The 23,048-nt window shown below is 36.3% G+C and overlaps 2 protein-coding genes across 16 annotated transcripts in view; both read right to left on the bottom strand.

Annotated features, from left to right (window-relative positions):
* ablim2 (actin binding LIM protein family, member 2) overlaps window positions 1–20,520 on the bottom strand; it is a 51,089-nt gene extending 30,569 nt beyond the window's left edge. For 5 of the 14 annotated variants that reach the window (XM_043229428.1, XM_043229431.1, XM_043229435.1 and 2 more), the window contains exons 1-2: window positions 12,173–12,396; window positions 4,866–5,021 (exon numbers count right to left, since the gene is read on the bottom strand). In XM_043229428.1, coding sequence (XP_043085363.1) covers window positions 4,866–5,021; window positions 12,173–12,188 — 172 coding nt within the window. In that variant the 5' untranslated portion in view covers window positions 12,189–12,396. Of the gene's footprint in view, window positions 1–4,865; window positions 5,022–12,172; window positions 12,398–20,219 lie in introns of those variants that run through there. The other 9 variants (XM_043229433.1, XM_043229430.1, XM_043229436.1 and 6 more) reach the window with 4 other exon arrangements.
* A 728-nt stretch (window positions 20,521–21,248) lies between these two features.
* On the bottom strand, window positions 21,249–22,970 carry cdca9 (cell division cycle associated 9). Of its 2 annotated transcripts, none has more exons than XM_043229459.1 (10): window positions 22,761–22,970; window positions 22,560–22,691; window positions 22,446–22,486; window positions 22,303–22,354; window positions 22,159–22,229; window positions 22,036–22,085; window positions 21,737–21,820; window positions 21,581–21,647; window positions 21,408–21,494; window positions 21,249–21,318 (listed from the first exon to the last, which is right to left on the bottom strand). In XM_043229459.1, the coding sequence occupies exons 1-10, from the start codon at window positions 22,888–22,890 to the stop codon at window positions 21,268–21,270; spliced, it is 765 nt and encodes a 254-aa protein (XP_043085394.1). In that variant the 5' UTR covers window positions 22,891–22,970; the 3' UTR covers window positions 21,249–21,267. The 2 variants fall into 2 exon arrangements, with proteins under 2 accessions (XP_043085394.1, XP_043085395.1); XM_043229460.1 differs by having other exon boundaries at window positions 21,255–21,318; window positions 22,159–22,214.
* Between the last annotated feature and the right edge of the window lie 78 nt (window positions 22,971–23,048).

Genomic DNA, 23,048 nt, shown 5'->3' with positions numbered 1-23,048 from the left:
ATGACAATTAAACATCAATTAGGAAATAACATTTTTTTAACACTGATCCAAAATTATATTCACTTGACTTTTGTCAAATGGAAAAAGGTAGTATACCAGTATTTGTTGTTGTATTGTTATGATGTTGTTTGCAATATGACACCTTTTGTATAGCGCGTACCTATACATACAGCTAAATTAATTTAAACATATCTTTTTATCTGAAGTTCAGTGAGTGTGTAACGACTATATAAGTGGGTTAGTGGTATTAGTGTTATTGTGATACGCAGAATGTGCACGCTCCTGCAGGCCTTGAAAAGAGATCGCAAAAACAGTAACAAAATACCCACACCATTTTTACCATATTGTCTGATGTGAAATTACATAACATGGATTGGCTTTAAATTACAGGAATGACCTATAATACTGACCTATAGACAACAATACTGCAATACCAGGGTTTTTAAAATGTTATTGAGAAAGGTCTCATGCTCACCAAGGCATTTGTTTTATCAAAAATAACGCGTAACAGTAATATCCAAAAATATTGTTACAATTATACACACATTCTTACAACACACACACATATATATGTAAAACATTAAAATAAATAATCGTGTAAAAACGTTTACACATTACACATTTACTATTAATTGTCCAAATAATTTATATGTTTTAGATAAAACTAAAATGTATACAAACACTATGAAACACTTTAGTACAGGGACCAATTCTCAGCATTAACTAGTTGCTTATTATAGAATCCCTATTGTCGACATTGGCTGTTTATTAGTAAATAAAAAGCGCATATTCTGTATGACCATATTCCAAGCAGCAGTTTATTAGCAGTTTACTGAGGCAAAAGTAGTAGTTAATGGTTTGTTATTAGCAAGAATTGGACCTTAAAATGAAGTGGAACCATATACTATACACTAAACCAAATCCAGCATTAGCCATCAAGAAATTTGCTTTTGAATTATTTTACTTATTTATGAATAATTTTGCTAATTTCTGTGGACAACACTGGCTGACCCTCAAACTATGGTACAAGCACGTAAACTCCCAAACAGACAAAAACACACACACAATCACACACCCAGAGCACAATGTACTTAACTAAACATGTTCTAATATATGCAGCGCACAGTTTTATTTACAGATAAGCCAACATCTGTAAATGAGCAGCAAAAAAAGCAGTTGCATCCTGCCTATTTTCTAGAGATATTTAATGCTATTTGAGTGAATCTAAGCTGATCATAATCCAGTGGGATGGGATCCAGATGGGATTACATAATAATGTGTTAATTTAATGAAAATGTCAGAGAATAGGAGAAATCCATATTTGTCATTTCACAGCATCCATGGCTTCACTGCACCAGTGTTGGGTTATTAGTGCTAAATTATGAATAGAAAGCCTCCGTGGCTTAATATCCTGATGAGCGCTACTAAAAAGAGGAACTAAATAAAGTGTGTAATTTTATTAATTCTGCTGAATCCTTCTGGATCTGTGGAGTCGTTATATACACGGTTTGATCGGGAGCACGTGCCTGGCCCGGTTAACATCCAGTATGTGTTTGTTTATCGTTCTGGTTAGTGCCGCCGCCACAAACACAGCTAATGATAACTAATGAAGTTTGTCTCGGGTTACTGTGCCATGTGATACGTTTTTCCCATACATTTATTTATTTGTGGCGACCTGCCACGACATCAAAACGAAACCAATTTTCCAATTTTACATGAGCACGTAAGGCACGTCTGAAAATCAAACAAAGGCGTGAGTGTCACTGCGTTTCTGAAAGAAGGCTGTCTTTAGAAAACATCATTTTCATTTCATTCTGTATGTAAGGCATACTTTGTTTGTTATCAATAATCTACTGTTGTTATTGATTCTGTTAGGATGTCTATTGGAAGTTAAGTTAGGGCCATGTCAAAGCACGCATGTCCAGTAGCGTCTATAAGGACAGTGCAGCGGGAAACAGTTTGAGATGATAAACCTGACACAAACACATTGTGCTCTGTTGCGGGAAACAATTTCATTTTGTGTGTTAAATCAAACTGGCATGATTTAATTTAACTGGGAAATATGTACTTAGGGGATTCTTTGAAAAACTACCGAAACAAGACGGAAACGACAACGAAACAAACCAAAAATTCAAGATAAAGCAGATTCACTAATCAACATATTTTTGAATTACAAAATTAGAACGATGAAAATGTCCACGCATACAAGTATGCATACGTACAGGCCTGCAGAAAGCATATCACTTGTCAAACACACACTTATAAATATATGAGGCTCTTCATGTTTCAGATGTTAAATTCTAGCTCTGTGAGGACAGAGAAGATAGAAGCAACACAGCCTGGCCTCGGCAAAAATACAAGGGAGTTTTTTTAGGTTTGGGAAACCACAGACTAAGAATTCGAAATCAAGCATTGCAACATTTTCCCAAGATGAGGTATCAAGATTCATGTCTTTGCTGTGGTTTGCGTGTGTGTGTGTGTGTGTGTGTGTTTGTGTGGATAGTATCTTTGTTGATAATAAAAATTCGCTAAGGGATTCGGGCAAACAAAAGGCAGCTGTATTAGGGTGTTTTCAGTAGGGTGTAGGTCACACATTTGAGCAGGAGTAAATACACACAGAATATGCATATTTTAGAAGATCTTTAAATTGTTGATATTTGATAAGTAATACTTTATTAATATTGAGTTAGTAGCATGTTTTAAATAGATATCCCTCTCTGGTAACATTTACAATTACTCCAATTTGCATAAAACCTTGCACTACTGGTGTGTTTATGTCCATAATGATATTTTCCTTTCTTTTCAAACCTGCTGAGAAATGCTGCGTGTATATCGATTTTTTATGCATATGTATTTGTATTTTGATTGAATAATATATTTGAGCTCACATGTTTGGAACGAGCGCTGGGCGTGCTCAGTCCAGCCTTTATGGAGCAATGAAATCCCCACTGTGCAGAATAGCATTGCCATGTTGTCATGGTGTGCATTAAACAAATACAGGCACTTTTACAATAACTGAATTCCCCACGTGTCTCTGTCCTTCTCCAGACCTCCATACGAAGGCTCTAAAACATCTTAGAATGAAGCAATATCATCTGGTTTGTTTGATGTTTTACATAACAAATGAGTTGAAGGTGGTGTGACGGCACACTGAGCGCTGGAAAGACACACTCTCAAACACACTTCCTGTAAAAACAACACCCGCCCACATAACCAGCGTTCCTAGAACGACTCCTATAAAAGAAAAAACAATGAGGCATTGTATTTGTAATTGCTGAAGTTGAAGAATCATGTATGATCAAGAACGTAAGTGCAAACTTTAACAATTAAAGTCTTAGCAATTAAAGCAATTCATGTCTAGAAATATTTACATTCCATGCTGTTCACATTTTTTGTTGATACACCTAATATATAATTTTATTAAGCATTTTGGATGAATAGAAATAAAAAAAAATCACAGTCTCTCCACTGTCAATGCTAATGGGAGAATTTGGCAGGGCCAGCATTAAAGTCTTTGTTAATTAAAAAATACTAATGCAGAAAGCTCAAAGGTATTACAAAATGTATTACAAAAAATGCCCATTTTATTTAAGTAAACAAGTAACAATTAAAAAGTCAATTTTATACACTACAGTTTAAAAGCTTAAAATAATTTGATCAAAAATACATTAAAACAAATATTGTGGAATAATATTACAGTTTAAAATAAAGGTTTTTCTATTTGAAAATACTGTAAACCAAAAAAAGCTGAATTTTTAGCAGCAATCATGATCCTTCAGAAATCACTTTAATATGCTGTTGGTGCACAAGAAAAAAGGTACAAAAAAAATGTCACTTTTGCAAATCCTTTTCCTTTTTAACCCCTTAACCTTGCACATTAGTACCTTAGAGTAACATCTGTACTTAAAATGTAACTTTTAGCACCTAAATGGTACATATTGGTATCTTTTTTTTAAGGCTACTAAGTGAAGTGACAGTGGTGCGAATTATAATATCTTTATAGAAACTGATCAGCTTTTTCAAGATTCTTTAAAAGCAGAGCAACAGAAATAGAACAGAAATCCTCTGTAACATCAAAATCTCTTTGCTCTCACTTTTTAACATTTTAAAGCACTTTTGTTGAATAAAACTCTTGTGCATATCCACGCATATCGTCAGAAATAAAAAGCGTGAAACATTGACTATGCGAACTTTTTCTAAATCCACAAAATAAGGGTGAAAGCCTATAAGAGTTACTTACAACAACAAGTGTTAAGGGTAGGGGGGTTATAAACAAAAAAATAAGAGCAGCAACTGCAATTTGACTAACGGCGTGACTGATGCTGTGAGGTAAGAATAAACGTGCTAAACTCCATTAAGACGACAACATTGTCTCAACCCTGATGTCACCTAGCAACCCCTCTCTGTATTCACAACACCATCAAGCTGAAAACAGCCGGTGCTGGGAGAAATTATCTTGCTTATGCATAACCAGACACACGTACATAATCGGACAAAACAAGAATCCAGAGTGACCCACGTGTTTGGCTTAATTGGAGCTATTCTTGATGAACTTAGATCACAAACAGATGAGACACCGTCACCTTAATAAACTTCCTCTCTGCTCTACGGTTGTGGAAGACCGCTGTCAGAACAATATGCACCATGAAAAATGATTGGGTTTGTCGATGTAAACACAGTGCCGCACCGCACAACAAAATACCTTGATGTTTCCGTCACATTTGTTTTGTGTTCGGGTTCTAGAAGCTGTGCATTCAAAGTGCCTTTCAAGATTCATTTAAGGTAAAAGCTATTATATAACCGTCTCAACTGCCTCACGATAACAGCATCTGGACGGAGCGAGTGGGTCGTGACTGACGTGTTACCTTTGCAGACAAAGCATTTGATGTGGAAGTGTTTGTTCTGCACCCGGAGCACCTCGCCTTTGCAGGGCTTGCCACAGTTTTGACACGGGATAGGGCCGCTCTGCCGCTGTCCCTTCTGCTGCTCGAGGGGACCGTGAACAGCCTGCTGGTGAAACGCTGCGGAGACACAGTGAGAAACAATTTAGCTGAAAAGTGTCTATGATGGGTGACGGGTATAGAAACGTTTAGGTATTAGTCAACAAACTATACTAATCTAACCTGACCACATCAATAAAGGCATGTATGCTAGTATGCTAATGCTAATTTTGACACTGAGTAGTCAATATCGAAAATCTGTAGGTATTTTAAATACACAAAATATGCAAGTGTAGTTGACAAATACAAATTGGACAACTGTGTCCTGCGGCGTGATAAAACGTAGGAAAATAACTTCCTGAAGTTGTCTACATCATCTTATCGTCGTGAATTTTTGACATCTGAGAATATCACCCAAGCCTACAGTTTACTTTTTGTTTTTGCTTTTTCCTCTGGCATAAGTGAGCATAGTTATTGGTAACTAAATGTGATAAAAAATTTGTGCTGTCAAGTGATTAATTGTGACCTTATCAAAAAGTCTACATGATGTGTGTGTGCTGTGTGTATATATATATATACATGTAAATGTATATATATATATATATATATATATATATATATATATATACACACACACACACACACACACACACACACACATCATGTATATATTTAAAAAATACAATTTATAAATTTAATAAATATGTAAAAATAAATCAGCTATAAGCTGAAGTACTAAAATTACAAAAAAAGGCTAAATAGAAATAGAAACAAGAAGCACAAAAGCGAGTAAAAGTTGCTAAAACCTAAACTAATAAATAAAATGAAAACTAATTTTATAAAAAAATTTGAATGAATGCTACAATAGTTAAACATACTTGAACATTCTATTTTAAGTTTCCCCTTTTTTGAGTTGTTTTTGACACTAGCGTGCAAATGTAAAAACATTTATTCATATTATAACATCATATTATTTATATCACATTTTTCTGATATTTGTGAAGTTTTGCAGTTTACTTAAAAAAAAAAATATATATATATATATATATATATATATATATATATATATATATATATATATATATATATATATATATATATATATATATATATATATATATATATATATATATATATATATATATATATATATATATAATGTCATGGGAATGCATTCTTGTTTTTTCCCCTTGCAGATCAGAAGCGGAGAACCATACTAAAATATTACATGACTTTGTGCCCTCTCACACCATTGTTCACAGATAAGCACTGTAACAGTGAAGATGAGTTTGCAGTAGACATGCGTGACGTAAGGGCTCTGCTCTCCTTTGTAAATTTTTAAGCTGCTGTTTGCGCCCGTCTGGCACTCAATATTCACACCTACTCCATTACAAAGGTGTGTAAACTCAAACAAACACTTTATAATACAGTCCAACACACAGCTAGAGAAAGACCTTCAACCTCTTGTTTTAAAAGGGTGTGTAGCAAAACTGGTTCTGTTGGACGTCCTGTTCTATTCTGTTGTGGGATTTTTTACAAGAGGTGTTCACTTTGTGAAGTCTGTGGGATAAATGGCTACAGAGAAATGTGTTTTTGCTTGTTCTCAGAGGCAAAATAAACTGTATTTGTCCCTTATTCGATGAGAAATTTGTAAGAGCTGCTGGTTTCTCGTTCACTAAGAATTACTGAGCCTTTGACACTAATCAGATAAAAGTTCTTTGGGAGGACACTACAGAAATCACTGAATGGGTGTGTGTGTGTGTGTGTGTGTGTGTGTGTGTGTGTGTGTGTGTGTGTGTGTGACTGAATTTGTCATGTCACGGGAAAGACAACCTATCTGCCAAGTCCTAATAGTGGCCACACAGTACGAGACACCTCTTTAAATTCAATCTGAATTTCGATTTTCACCCAAATTGAACTTGTAATGCCACATATTTCTGAGAAAATACGTAGAATAGGAATTTCACCAGAAATAGGTAGGAACGTAATTACCATACATAGCAAAATGTGATAAAATGGTGAGTAACATTCTCCATATGGCCTGCATGGACTACAACATCATCAGAGCAAGTTATTACATAGAAACCCTTTAAATAAGTCATATGAAGTCCTCTGAACCAGAAAGGTAATTAAAGAATTAGTATCTGCCATTCAAAACAGAAATAGGCTTGCTAATGTGTCAACGCCTTTTACCTGTACTATTAATCCACCAATTGGCTCAACATTTCATTTATACTTGACTCAAACGCTTTGTGAACCTTCGCTATATCAACTTGTTTTTATAGATCCTAAGAGAGATTCGTGTGCTGCTGAATCCCAGAAACAGCATGCTGGGAATGGTTTAAAGCACAAGCCATTTCCTGCTTTCACAGATCAGGTAGAGTTGTTAAACAGCGGACATAAAAGCTACGAGCAATTCACTTTTAAGCATGCTAAATGTATATGGTAATGGTTTATACCTTGAATTAATCTTTTGAGGTTACGGTCAAATGACAGAAGACACATAGTATTTTCCTAAACAGCTTTACAGCTTTTTCCTTTTTCTATAAAGTATTCTTCCAATATAGAAAAACAAGCTTTAAGTCCAATCAACCAGCAATATAGAGGTCAATGCGTTTAACAAATTACTAATTACATTGACAAGGCATGTGACAATGCAATACATGTGACGCTTTTCTAAACTGTAATGAGAATCGTTTATAAATCTGAGCTGAGAAAATGCTCCATCATCATTCATAAATGTTAGTCATTTTACTGTTGTTCTGTAAAATAAAACAAAGGCGATAATAATGCTAACAACAAAAATAATAATAATAATAATAATAACAACAACATCAGCTCTATTAATACATTATAATATTCACACATGTGCATTCATATTCAGTGGGATCAGTAATATTTTATGTTAAAAATATAAAAAAAAAAAAAGATCTTCTTCCCAGCAAGGCTGCATTTATTTGTACAGTAAAAAACACATGCCTGATTCAAGAAGCGCATCTCAGAAATAAACAAAATATATTATTTTATTAACTTAATTGCACTTTGTTGGCATAATGTCTGCTAGAATTGTTAAATAATGTTCAGTGTTAAATAAATATTTTTACATTTTTGTTTTCGTAATTGTTTATTTTTATTTTAAACAATAAAAACATGTTTTGTCTATTTAATTCATTGAGTGGTGAAAGAAAATTGACAAAATACATGGGGAAAAACATGGTATTCGCTCTTCGCCCAGTGTTTCATTTTTATTTCGTTTTAATTTTAAGTGAAATACATTTTATTTTAATTATGTGAATATAGCTGTTAATAAACGCTACGCTATTATAAATATTAATAAACATTACAATATTATATGAGTTTACATCAGATTTATTGAAAAGGGGTTAAATGTTATCGCAAAAAAACAGCCAATCATAAAGCGTCTAAAAGGTTACTTCATCAAACATTCATGCACTTTGTACCTCTCAGCGTCTGAGACTGTTAACTCAAAATGATGAAGACACCGTCATGCAAAATTCATTTACGTTGATAATTTTTTGTTCTCCTGTAAAACAACCTTTTGCAAAAATATGTTTCGTGCACAAGAAAGTAAGGCTGAGTCAATACCAAAGCTTTCATAATGTCTGTCGAGTGTAAAAGCCCATATAATATAGTGTGTACAAAGAGCTTCCATAAATTGGCGAACCACATCATAAAAGCGAGAAAACAGTGATTGAATCTTATAAGCCTAACCACATCTCCTCTGATAACAACTCGGTAAGTCAGGGTGGATCATCATCAAGTTCTCGTGAAGTACAAAAACAATCCAGAGTTTTCCCAAACCTCTGATTCCTTTCAACCTGAGCCAAAGATCTGCGGTTAAAGTAATAAAGCTACGAAGCCGTGCTGCAGTAGAAAGATCCCTATCACTGCCGCACCTGCTCTCTCTTCATACGCTCATCTGCATGCTTCAGATGTCTACATCATATATCATCAAAACCTCTGTAAGCACGACCAACTAAAGGTCAGAATAAGGGAAGAGTTTGTTCTACATGTCCCTAAACACACACACACCTTACACTGCTCGTTTATACAGCCAGAGTCATCCATCTTTAAGCAGGTTGTCCATAAATAGAGCACCTAATCGACCCGTGGGGATTCCATCATGCCCTACTACATTCTGCTTGAGGTCCATGCGCATGGCTCACATGACTGTGTATTTCAAAAGGCTCGGATTTCCAACCGCAGGATCTCTCTGCCATTTAACTAGCCAAAAATCACTCGTCATTTGACTTATTTTGCAAATGCAATTGTGGGTTTTGGGTTATGAGTGAATGATATAACGCCTTTGAATACTAGAGCATTCAATCTATTACTCTTGTGCTGCAACATAATTCAGTACAGCAGCTTGCTTCTATAGTTATGGGTTATATAAGAGCCCCGTTCCTCAAATATCACACTGCGCATGTCAAAGCTGTTTGATGATCCCTATAAGAGAAGAGGTTTATATTTCCGTCTCCTGCATGCACCATATCTTTATTCACTTCCATTGAAGTGTACAAGTTTGTGAAATGTATTAAGTCACGTCTTGACCTCAAAGTGACCTGTAACGGTCACATTTAGATGATTCTTCTTTATTAAATGTCACTCATCAGGTTAACAGCCGTGCATAGTGAAACAGCCAATGAGAAGTTTCCACAGAGTAAGACAAATAAATATGCAAAGAAAAAAATCTAAACAAGAAATATACTGTTATATAGTCTAAATATATGTCATTAACATCGTTAATAATAATTTAAATATCCAATGACACCAGCAAGCATTTATTTTATAAGCAGCAATAGTATTAATAATTAGATATATTATGGATGAGGGTTTATTAGAAATCAACCTGATTATTATTTGTATTTCATGGCTGTCACCTAGTATAAAGTATAGTATAAAACTGTTGTATACTTGGTAAAGTATACTATTTTGTAAATAAAAGACACAAAATTTAAATTAAATTTAATTTAATTATATTAAACGATTATAAATTCTATTATTTAATTTAGGCATCACAATAATTTACCATACAGTATTAAAATACAATATTCATTTTAAGATTTGCTAAAGATTATAGTTAAATAACACTTACTTTAATGTCATTGTTTTGTATAACTTGGAAATCCATAAGCTAGTATACATACATCACTGTGCGGTTATACGTACGTTTTATTTAGTTTAAGAGTTAAATGTTTTTTCAGACAATTTTCAGACAGCTGAGGAGAAGCAAGTAGCTTACTGTGGGCTGGTGAGGAAAATCCTGCTAAATTAAAAGGTTTTGGTAGTAAAGTCACAGCAAATACGCCAAGCGATGCTTACATCTCTCTGTAAGAAACTTAAAGCACTAATTTGTCCACAAGGCTTGCAGCTGTGTGTGTGAGGATGATCCTTGGACATGGCAGGATGATTAAAGGATTTTAAAGCAAATTACATGAGCATAGAGTGCCCATTTTAAGGAAACCAGAGGTAACTCCATTTCAGCAGCTTTCCGCCTGGGAGGACAACAACAGGAACCACGGTAATGGATTTAAAGCACTTAATCTAAGTCTCACTTATTGTGGTAGTAAAAAAACACAAAAAAACCCACAATGCCACAGATTATATTTGCGCACTTACGTTCATTGATATACCAATTTCATACTCAAATGAAACGCAAATACACCATTAAATTTAAATAGAAAGAATCAGACTGTACAAATCCAGTTCTGATTTGCAAAGATAACAACTACCTTTTATTTTTAGTTTCTTAATGTTTCTTTCCGATTTGTTTTCCTGCATTAGAGAAGAGGCAGATCACAGAAAGAGAGTTTGTTTACTGTCACTAAGGTCAGCACTAAGGTATTCAGCTGCTGAGACTCTTCCAGCAGTTATATCATGGCTTGGATGTGTTTGCCCCTGTGAAAGTGTGACAGCAAGGCCATCCAAGCAATTTAGAGTATCGCTTGCGATATCAACGAGTCGTGTGCCTGATTATTGATTACCAACTCTTTTGCTGTCAATGAGACTTCGAAGAGCTGATAAATATGTCACGCTATTACTTTAAAACTATTTTTGTTTTGTAAGAAGTGCTTGATCTGGGCATCTTTCTCTCCTGAGACATGATGTTTACTGCAAAAAGCAATACTTGGGGTAAAGGAGGCAACGGTTTTACGTTAAAAACACCTTAATGACATATTTGTTTGTTACAAACACACCTTTAGTTAATCAATGGACTACTGTGATGTTTTTAATCAGCTGTTTGAACTCTCTTTCTGACGGCACCCATTTCACTGCAGAGGATCCACTGGTGATGTAAAAAAAAAAAAATCCTATTTTCAGTTACAAAGTCAGCACAGTCACTGGATAACACTGGATAATTTCTGTTTTCAAAGTGTTTTGAATATCTAAAAACAGCCTAATTTTGCTAAATGCAGAGTAAAAGATCAAGTGATATTCATAGGAAACCAACTAAGCTTATTTATATAGCTCATCAACCAACTCGCATTTTTACATTTACATTTTTGCACACTAACAGCCTTAATGCACACTGCACACATTAAAAAACAACAACAACAATCTGCCTTTCTTATGTAGACATCATTGCAGTGTCTAAACATGACAATCAATAATCAATAATCTTGCTTTTTAGCCTAACAGTGCTAGACATGCCTCCCTCTAATAATACATTTCTCTTTAATTGGCTCTCAAAAAATAACTACATGTCAGCATGTCAGTATCTGATCCCCCTCCCCTCCTGTTTTCACTGTCTCCTATCACACACACACACACACACACACACACACACACACACAAGCAAAACATCTCTGGACTGCTGTCCAATGAGGCCAGATTGCATCTGAGCTCCTGGAGTGCAACAGCGTGTCCTTCAGCCAAAATCATGCATATTATCTAGGTGGATTGTAATTGTTGTTGTTTTAATAGACAATCATCACAATAATGTTTTGCAGAGCCTCGATCTAAAAAAATGAAAATACTAGCATTTTAGCAAATTCACATTCGCACAATGTATAATGAATGAAAATGGCATCATCTTTAACGCTCAAAATTCAGAGACGTTAAATAGGCTGCCTATCATAACATTAAAGTATATCAAGCCTCGACATCACTAAAACGTAAGCAACATGTAAATGACAGGATCCCATTACAAAGCGGCAGAACTACCCCTTAAATTAATACATTAACAAAACAGCGTCAAAGAGCAATATTACCTTTCTCTTCAGGCATCGTCTCCCGTAACCACGTCTATTCTCTGCAAATAATAGAATGAGCCCGCTGTTTAAAAATATATATATATGTGTGTGTATATCCGAGAGTATCTCAGTGGAGCACAGCGGTCTGGTACATGTTAATGCTCCGAGCGACGGAGAAATGCGCTTCACACAGCGCGTGTCACAGCGATACTACAGGAATGAACGCAGGTCATATGATTCCCGCCTCACTCGAGCTATTGCAGCAATCCATTATAAATAGAAGCTTCTCGATCAAAACATGACACCCCTTCCCAAACATCTGAGGGCGTTTACCGTATTTTCTCTGTGTGAGGTACGCAGCTGGACTATCATTTAGCCCGGTGAGGAAAAAAAAAAAATATATGTATAAACCTGTTATCAACGTGAGAAGCATGCTGCATGCATACATTTAAAGGTTTCCGCTTTTTACAATATACACCTATATCAGGTCTACTGAAACTGAATGTCATCAAAAGATTTTAATATATATGAAGAATATTTTGTAATGCATAATTATTTTTTTTATGTTGTTGATGGGTCCTAAGATATATATCTTATGGGTCTTATATATATATATATATATATATATATATATATATATATATATATATATATATATATATATATATATATGTGTGTGTGTGTGTGTGTGTGTATGTATGTGTGTGTATCTGTATATAGGATGTCTTCTCAAATTATTATTTATATTTATTATTTCATTTTAAAGATTTTCACTTTTCTAGCACTTTAATTAGGCTACTAATGATTAAATGTTTAAACTTAAAAAAAATAATAATAATTAAAAATAAATAGCGTGACCAATTGCATGGTTTGCTATCCCACACCCTATCTGACTCAAACCCTTTTACTACATACTTTTGCACATGAGCTCATACCTAATATTGACTTGTTTGTGTTTTCCTTGTCATTCTGAATCCACCTTTCCTTGAAAAGGACAGGACTGTGATGGATTGGATGCTTGTAACAACAGTTTCAAGCTCAGATTTTATCGTCTGCGCTTTAATAGCAAGACCACACTTGAATGCAGTGGCTCTAATGAGAGTTCTGAAATATGAACAGAGTTATGGCAGGCATTTATAAACCGCAGAACTTTTCACACACCCGGTCCATTTAAATTAATGTATTCACAAGGTCAGAGGGGCTCAGAATCTTTTCCAGCTCTGAAGACCCCTCACTCCAGCTCTGTACATGGTTCACTCTTTGATGTCTAATAGCGGAGCATGAGTCAATGTCATAATGCTATCTCACTCTCTCACATGTCCTCTATAAGTCCTGAATAATGATCAGGCTTGTGAATGGGCAGCTAGCACCTGTCAGGGCCTTTCGAAATAAAAGCAGGAGCTTTTTCAAATTCCAACATTCGCTTGCATCAGTACAAATTTCATGTTTTTTTCCTCTCCATAGTGAGTAACTTTAGCACGGTTAAAGATCCATGTTTAATTATAGTAATAAAGTAATTAATTATAGAATATTTGTTTACCATGCTAAATCTGCTGCCATAAACGTTTGGCTTCGGTTCCTGTTAGCGCCATTAAAAATGATTGTTTAGACACTGCTGAAAATCTGTGCTGACAATCCATGGAAAAAAAATATGAAAGAAGCATTGTTCTCAAGTGAGAGATGGCAAAACAGAAAAAAAGAGTGATAGTGTGAGCGAGCCAAGCTTGGCCTTCAGAGAAAACACATTACATAATTCCCTTTGTACGATTTGCAACGATGGAGAACATGTGCCTGACTAATCTGTGCTCATTTTTCTCTCCATCGAAATTATTTATTATAAATGTTTGACACCCTGTGGGCGTTTTCGTCACTGTATGCAGTCATTTTTAGTTGCTTTAAAATATGGGTTGTTTTTAGGCTGTCATCTGGACAATCATGATCAATAGACGGATGATAGCCCGAAGCAGATAAGTAGTTTTGGTGTGTGCCAACTTAAGTTGTTTAGCATACACAAACAGATCTATAAAGATGTGTTTTGTATTTGTGTATATGCATACGTCTTGCATTCACTGTCTTTTACACACAATGGGTTTGAACTGTACATATTATGACCTCATCAGGATCCAGAAAAAAAACAAAAACAAAACACACACCCAATCACATACACGTTCTGTACTCAAACACCATCGGTGACAAAATAGCTCAACTTCACTCGTTACACTTTGATCTAAAAGTCCTTCAGCACTTACACTTTAACTTCATCCTATATCCTCTTTGCTTGAGCTAATGGAGAGAGTAATAGAGGCCAAAGAGGGAGAGAGATAAGCGAGAAAGAGAGAGAGTGAGAGAAACAGGGATGGGGATGTACTCCGCTTGGTTCAACTCAGACACCCTTAAGATTCAAATCATGAATAATTTACAGAGGTCCTTTACTCTCTCCAAGTAACCTGAGACTCCTCTAAAGAGCAGCAGCGGTACTCAGGTGTCAAATCTCAGCAACACACACAGCTCAGGGTGACAACTACAGTACATTCGATTATGGAAATTTGTGGAAAACCATGAATGCAACTACAATTTAAGATTTTGCAAATAAACCATCAAGAGAAGGTAAGCACGGAGAGCCGAGCCACGATTGAATCAAACATCTGGAAACAAAGCAAAATAGCAGATTAAGCCTGTCTTTAGCAAAAAAATATGAGGTTATTCTAAAAGAGAAAAAAAAGTATTATAAAAACTGTAGTTTGAGTTCAGATTTCACAAAGATTATTGAAATTTCACTGCAATTTCCTTTCAAATGATTAAACAAAACATACACCACCATTTCTGGTCCATCATCTGATTTATAGCTCCTAAGCTGAGAACACCAGTAAATTCAGACCTGACCTATCAGTTTAGCACACGAATACTACATTCTGGATTTGTCCCCATAACCTCAGCACTCTTCTGGATACTTCTCTTCTGGATGAGAGGGGTGATGGTAGAGAACCATCACACTCTGCTGCAACATTCCATGCCATGTCAATGATACACCAACAAACCACACACACAGCTCTGAAACTATCAAGGGTTGAGCAAAACTAAAATAAAAATTCCACCAAAATGAACAAATCCTCCCCACCAGACTGAAGATATTTGGCCAAAAAAAAAACAACAACAATCTAAATACATCTACTCATCTTCATGCTAATAAGCAAAAAATGCTTCAATAGTTCTGTCTTTATAGAATAGGCAAATTATTTAATTTAATAGAAATCCATTTTATGCGCCGTTTACCCTGTTCTGTTTAACCTTCGCAAAAGTTAGCTACTGTAAGAGCGTTGATTAAATGTACTAAAAATAATAACTTCTGATCAATTTAAATATTAATTATTTAAATATTTGACATAAGACAACAGAAATTTAAAGACAAATCTAAAAACGCCCTTAAGGTTTTTTTCGTTTTTCTTTTTTTAAGTCCTTGAAAATCAATTCCATAATTCCTTTCTGAGCCTGACACGAAACCAAACTAGAATGTTATTTTTAATCTGCAAATAACAACCACAGAGACAATTCAAGAACACTACACAGGACAAAACCATTCAACGAGATGTCAGTCTGAATATATATTTAGACATATTCAAATTGTATTACAAATGAGCCACTTCCAAAAGGTAAAGGGGGAGGTGCTGCTACAATTAGCAATTATAGCAATATTCTCAGTACTTCTCAGAGGTCCGGCTGAGTGTAACTTGTTTTAAGTTATGGTGCTGCATATAACAATATATAAACAAATATCTAGAGAAATGTGTTAGTTATTAATCCCCTGTCATGTCTGTGCTGGCTACTGTATACAGGGCACCACACCAATTTTATTCAAGAATTTGCTGATTTTCTAACTGTAGTAAGTACTGGCTGCAGATAAAGTCTTAATTGTTGGTGATTTTAATATCCATGCTGATGAAGAAAGAGATATATTAGGATCAGCATTCTTAGAAATACTCTATTGGGGTTAGATAACACGTGTCAGGACCTACTCATTGTCAATAATACTCTGGATTTAATTCTGTCACATGGAATTGATGTTAATAGTGTAGAAATTCTGCAGTAAAGTGATATTTCAGATCATTATCTAGTCTTGTGTGAAGTATATAGCTTCCATATAGATAAAAGCATAAATTCTGCACCTTATTACAAATATGGTAGAACCGTCACTTCCACCACAAAAGACTGCTTTGTAAGTAATCTTCCTGATTTATTTCAATTCCTTAGCATATTCAGTGGTGCAGAAAGAACTGATGACGCAACAGAAACTATGCACTCTCTCTTTTCTAGCACTGTAGTATAATGAGCACACTTGCAGCCTAAAGAGAGCAGCACGGAAAACGGAGCACAGCTGGAGAAAAAAAAAAATTAGAGGTATTTCATAGAGCCTGGTGAGAAAGTACCCTATCGGACAGAAAAGCATTAAAAACTGATAGATCTGATTATTTTTTCTCTCTTTTAGAAGGAAAAGCAAACATAACCACTGGTATTTAATACAGTGACTAAATTAATGAAGAAGAAAAAAAACATCAGTAGGTGCTGACGCACTTTATGAACTACTTTATTTCCAAAATCAATACTCTCCAACCATGCAGCTGTCAGCTACAGCATTGCATCAGAGAGTGCACTACAGATCCCCTGATGAAAAGTTCCCCTCATGACCTCGAGGTTAGACTATTGTAATGTTTTATTGGGTGGTTGTTTTGCATGCACGATATACAAACTTCAGCTGGTCTTAAACAATCTCCCTAACACTGTTCGGGAAGATGCACTCTGTCAGTTTTAAAGACCCATCTCTTCAACCTTCAATCTTACACATAACAGAATAATACACTTATATTAGTTAAATCCATTAAAGATTATTAGGCTGCAATTAGATGAGCCTGAACCAGTTTACATTGTTACATTGTTTATAAAAAGAAAAAGAAAAAAATACTCCGTATTTAGAACAAATGGTGGATTAGCACCAAAAGATGATCTTCATTAGAGGCCAGAACACCTAGATGAACCCTGTGGCCAAACCAGGGAACCACACACCCACGTTTAAAATTGAACTGGAAATTAAGTGGTGGTCGTCCGGCCCAAAACTGGCTCCCACCTGAGCCAGGTTTCTCCTAATGTTTTTCTCCATTCTGTCATGGATGGGATTTTGGTTCAAAAATGGTATATAATGTTTCAGATCTTGTAAGATGGCAATAAAGTTTTGTCAAACCAGATGAGACTCCATCTAGGGTGACAAGCACACTTGAGCACTGACTCAGCAGTACTAAATTCAGCAGAGAAGCATTCCAATAGAATACTGAAAATGTTCAAAAGAAAACGCATCATGAATTTTATTAAAGTTGTGCAGAGCCATGGTACAATCATAAAAACATGTGACAAAGGAAAAAGTTATTTTGAGAATTTGAAGAAAGCTAAAGCAGAATATGCTCAAAGACACACACACAGAGTCACAAGTACAGCAGCAGGTCATCTCTGGCCAGCTTGCCTTTAGGGTTTGATGGGTAAACAGAAGCTAATTTTGCATTAGAGTGCAAATAACGGGTCATGTTTAATGATGACAACAGAAAGGTATTTTGTACGCCATTGGCCAGATTTGTTCTTTTTCCATAATATAAACACTATATGAATGTTTCGATATTGGAAACCAACACATGCAACAATTAATAACTTTAATAATTTATGATTTTCTCTGATTACAGACCTTTTTAATATAAATAATTTGTAGGACAAAAGAATTAAAAGTAGAAAGAAGTATTCTGAGCAGACCAATGATTGCACATCAAACGACCAACAGACCGTAGTCAGGTTAGACCTAGCATACTTAACCAATAAAAGCTTTATAACTTTATAAAGACTTTATTTATGGAGTTTGTTAGTATTGTTTATCTATGAAGTGTCCTTTCATATATTCAGCTAATTGGCATTTTTGTTAAACAACTGTACAATCCACTGAACATGCTGCACTTCTTTCATCATAGCCTAGATTTCACTCCTGTCAGGAGCTGATGAGAAGGGGGTTATTGTGTGCGTCTATCAAAACACACTGATACTCAGTGTTGCCAAGTCTGCAGTTTTCCTGTGGAATTGGGCTACTTGATGTTGCCACATTTTAAAACAGCCCCATTGAGGTGGCATTTAACCCTTGGAACACAATCAGGCTAGTTGAGAGGGTTCTGTTGTGAACACCTGGAAACCCTGCTGATGCTGCTCTTGAAACGTCCCTCCAAAACACCTGCTGATGATGAAATGGCGTTCTCCCAGCATGCATCCTACTGAGGCTCAATTAACAAAACCAGCAGGGTTCATGCAGAAGGCAAAGGTGTAGATTTCAAACACTTTCATATGTGATATCCAATTTGTGTCTTCCTGATTTCTTCAGGTCAGAACGGCCTTAGAACAGCTTCTACGCTACGCTTCAACATTACATGAAAAATGAGCCGTCTGATTTTGTCCCTACCATAGCTAGTGTTTGATGAATAAGCTGGAGGCCATTCCTCTCTCAGTCAGTACCAATGAAACCAGGACAAGGAAAATGTCACAGGCCCACTCTAGATTTCAAGGCTAATTGCTAGTGCCTGTTTCTCAGGGACTTACTGTAGCAGGAGTGACATCACCGACTATTTCTCTGTTTGCTTCGAACAGCTGTAAAAAATTTGCATCGAGTCTGCTCCATTTCTGCCAAAATCCACAATCTTTTAATTGTAACCAAATACCTTCTAAAACGCAGCCTTAACTTGTTTAACACAACAGTTCTCATCTGGCGAGTCTCAACTATATATAAAATCAAAATAAATGAGCCTTGTCCACTTTTTTTTTAAAAGAACAAACAAAAGCTGTCAATCATTTAAAAAAGGGCTTATTTAAAAGTCAATAATGCCAAATTTGTGACGTGAATTGACTCAAATACACACTGCAAAAGTAAAATGTCATTTAAATCCATTCATCCTAACACAGACCATTGAATACTGCCCTAAAAATGTATATTAAAGTAATCAATATTTTACTTTTAGTGGGGAAAACATCTGTACCAATGAAAGGGTTTTGTTCTGTAAACACCCGATTACATTTTTCCTCTTATCACTTTAAGAACACAAAAACACATGCCACAGTGTTGGGACGGCACTTGACGCCTTGTATAAAAATAATGTGTGTCCTCAACTAAACCCAGTGAAGAACTGCCCTAATGTACTAGCCTCGCTACAAAATCATCCCCATGAGGATTCAGTACTCGATATTAAATCAGTCAGATTCACACGAGTTGCGTTTCTGGCACAAATCATGCAATAACCTTACAGAATGTAGACAGCAATACGTATTGGCTCAGGTGTCCTGGTCTACAAGTATCCTGGGTTGTGTTTCCCAAAAGCATTGTATCTACAGGCGACGTCGATTAAGGCTGGAGATATTGACCACCTTGACAGCAAAATCAACTAATACCTGGGATTGTGCGAGACTATCCTTTGAGCACCCTCAGTGTTAACTTAAGCTACCACATTGAATGACAACATTGTAGACCCATTCCTTCGAATACATCCAAAATGTGTTTTTATAGATAGAGTTTCTCTTATACATGCATACTTCAATGGCTTAAAATAGCATCAAAATACATTTACCAATCTAAAAAAATAAATAAATAAATAAAAATAAAAAAGGGGAAGAGAAGTACAATTCACACTTCATTTAGATCTATAAATCTGCCAGTTCCCAAATTAAGGCCAACAGAATGTTACTCTTTAATAAAACCCTTAGTAATAACAAGGAAGTTTCCCCAACTTAAAAGGGTTCGCTGTCAACAGCTGCAGAACACTAAAGGGAGTCTTGAAGTACTAAACACGCTGCACATCCCACGATAAACAAAAGAGACAGCCTCCACACACCTTTGACAGCACTACATTACGCATTTCCATACAACAGGGATGCACTGCAACATAATGAGCGCTGGTGAATAGGTGGGTGGAACCAGGCTACCGCGTACACACAGACGAATCCCCGGGCTTTTAGCTAACGATTAGTACACGCGACGCTCTCCCGACACACTCACCGGTGCTCATCGTTATCCGCAGACCTTTCCAGAGTCCAATGTCATGTATGTCTCTAGATCGTCATTCACGCCGAGACGTCAACGCGCTCCGTGCATCTTTCAACCGCCCGGCGCACAAGTGCTCGAGCCAGCGTCCGAGCAGTAATAAAAAAAGATAGCGAAATAAGCCCTCGCGCCTACGACCGAAGAAAAGCGGTTGTTGATATATGCTGTAGAATCGCTAATAAACGTAGTGCGCAGCGTTGCAGGCGCGAGCGGGAGCGGGGTGTTGCCGTTGGGCTGTGATGCGCGTGTGCGTATTTGCCTCAGCACCATTCCTGCACGAGACGCGCTGTGACAGAGGGGCGGCTGGGAAATGCAGTTCAAGCGTGCGATGAACCAAGATCGGCCACAGCAATACTCCTCTAAATGCAACAATTAATACTTAACATTAAAAACCCACCACCCAAAGTGAGGATTTCCATTTGTATTGTCCCAAGAGAAGAGCCCACTCAGACATCTGTAACAGGATACAGCTGGGGCCCCTAGGGGCCTCAGGTGGCCCACAACAAGCCTCCACTGGATACTTATCCCAAACTGTTTGTGCTTTAAATGGTGGTTGATTAAAGCACAGTGACTCCACGCTCAAAACAATCTATGAATATTAACGAAGTATAAATATATGGCTTCAAATATACAAACATTTAAATGGCTGCAAAGCATATGTACCATTTTAGCACATATTCCACTTAGTTTGTGTTTAGCTTAGATTTTTGCACATCAGGTTAAATTAAAGTTACTATTTAAATTAATTACTTTGGTTTGACAAAATGGATTAGTTCACTCCAATCAAGCCTGATTTTGAACAGGAAAAATGTACAGAAGCAAATTATGCCATCTAGTGTTGAGTATGAAAGCTTTTAAGGAGTCTTCAAATAAATCTAAAAGAAATCCTACATGAGATTGAACCACCACAGACCAAATTAAATAAAATCACTTTATTTTAAATCTCTTTACAATAACTTATTTACATAAATAAAACACTAGCTGGAGAGGATCATTAAAAGCATCAGCGCGTGTTATTGAGGCCCACTTTGTTGCACAGATAGTCCATTAGATCCTGCAACAAATGCCACAAATATCAGGTTATGCTAAATTTCAGTGTCACTTTAAACCACAAGAAGTTACGCAGATTTTAAAGCTACTCACCTTGATTTTACGCATCTGATGTACAGCCGTATCATCTAACAAGTCTACATTGATGTCGTCTTTGTTGTCTTCAGAAAGGAACAGAGTCTTCAAAAGGTGTAAAAATAACCATTATTGAACATAGTGAGATAGGGAAAAAATAAAGTGGGTACAAGTACACAACCAAAACTCACTTCTCCATGGGAAGTTACTATTGTGGCTGTTGCAGTCATTTCATCACCAACAGAGCGACTCATTTGTCTGTTTATCAACACAAGACAGCATTTCAGTGAAAGCCCACGCCACTGAAGAAACTCACCGGTGAAACCACAGGAGTGGGAAAACACTACCTGAATTTACCCAACCCTAATGCCTGATCACTGATTTTGACAACTCGTCCTTGGGTTCTTTTCGCACTGACAGTCGAGGTACACCTGTCAAAAGAGAAAATCAAAACACCCTATAATATCAATTATTTAACCCTCTGGAGTTCATCACCAAGGCAATCAATCACGACCCTCTGCAGTAAAAACAGACGAGTTGTTTTGTATGTAGACATTACCAAAGACTACTTTGGGGCGGATTTATATATTGTACCATTCTATGATAAAATTAGACTTGTCTAAAGAGACCAGGTTTTAATGTTTACCTCAGACTTCCAGTGCTCTTACTGTTGTGCAGGGTCTTCTTAACAGGTTTCTGTGATGGCAAGGCTCATAAGTAAAGGTTTTAAAAAGGCACCCACAAAGATTACACAATGGAGGGTTAGTACCTTTGGGCCTTCGACTGGAGCGGTCTTGTTTTGACCGGATGACCTTTGTTGGCCCACTGTGGCACTCAAACCTGGAAGAAATTAAAAAACTAACCACGAAGAAAGGCTACATTTAAAAATAATAATAATAAAGTTTGACTAAACCTTTTTTGCTTGGCTTTCGAGATAAGGGTTTCTGAATTTCTGGAGACACACACTAAAAAAAGAAAAAAAGAAAAGAAAACACGTACAACGTAAATGATGAGGTTCTCTTGAGTGAACACCAGAGGGAAGCAAAAACATTTTACCGTGAGCGCCATAGTGACCTCCCCCACAGACGTGTCATCGTCTGAAAAACAGATTATAAATAGTTAAAAAAAATAATTAAAAGACAGGGCAAACAGGCTCGGTGATCGCCGTACCATTCATTAGGTCTTTTATCAGCGTGGTGTGGAGCGACTGCGGCATTTTCATCAGCTCTATTTTGAAGACTCGGTCCACAGTGGCCAGTAATTTGTTCAGATTAGCCTCCATTTCATTTGTCCGGTCCTGGGCTGTAAAGATTGGGTTCGTTAACAAGCGTAAACAGAAAGAGCACGTGTTGACTATAATATACGACTTACCTTCCTTCTCAAACTGCTGTATAAACAGCTCCTTTCTCTTGGTAAGTCTGATTTTCTGGTCATAGTTGTGCAGCCCATCGGCCTGACCGTCAGAATCCTGACTGATTTTTCTAGCTCTTCGTGGAAGCATGTCAATAATAAGAAGACACAGAACTTCAGGGATTTTTAAATAAACAGTACAAAACGCGGAGCACGTGTCCACCAATTAACCTTCTTATGTTTTAATAGAGATTGGCGAATCGCCTATTTAAAAGGTTTAGTAGCGCCACTTATTGGCCTGGGTGGGCT

The sequence above is a fragment of the Puntigrus tetrazona genome, unplaced genomic scaffold (assembly GCF_018831695.1).
Source record: "Puntigrus tetrazona isolate hp1 unplaced genomic scaffold, ASM1883169v1 S000000005, whole genome shotgun sequence".
In the NCBI taxonomy this organism is placed as follows: Eukaryota; Metazoa; Chordata; class Actinopteri; order Cypriniformes; family Cyprinidae; genus Puntigrus; species Puntigrus tetrazona.
The sequence above is the reverse complement of the archived record's forward strand: the minus strand, read 5'-3'. Positions and strand labels throughout refer to the sequence as shown.

What these genes read in the sequence shown, in the direction of transcription:
- cdca9 (XM_043229459.1), bottom strand. Translation starts at nt 22,890, where the DNA reads ATGCTTCCACGAAGAGCTAGAAAAATCAGTCAGGATTCTGACGGTCAG. An exon ending in ACAGCAGTTTGAGAAGGAAG is followed by an intron (nt 22,692 to 22,760) that starts GTAAGTCGTATA and finishes CAATCTTTACAG; the next exon opens with CCCAGGACCGGACAAATGAA. An exon ending in TCGAAAGCCAAGCAAAAAAG is followed by an intron (nt 22,230 to 22,302) that starts GTTTAGTCAAAC and finishes AATTTCTTCCAG; the next exon opens with GTTTGAGTGCCACAGTGGGC.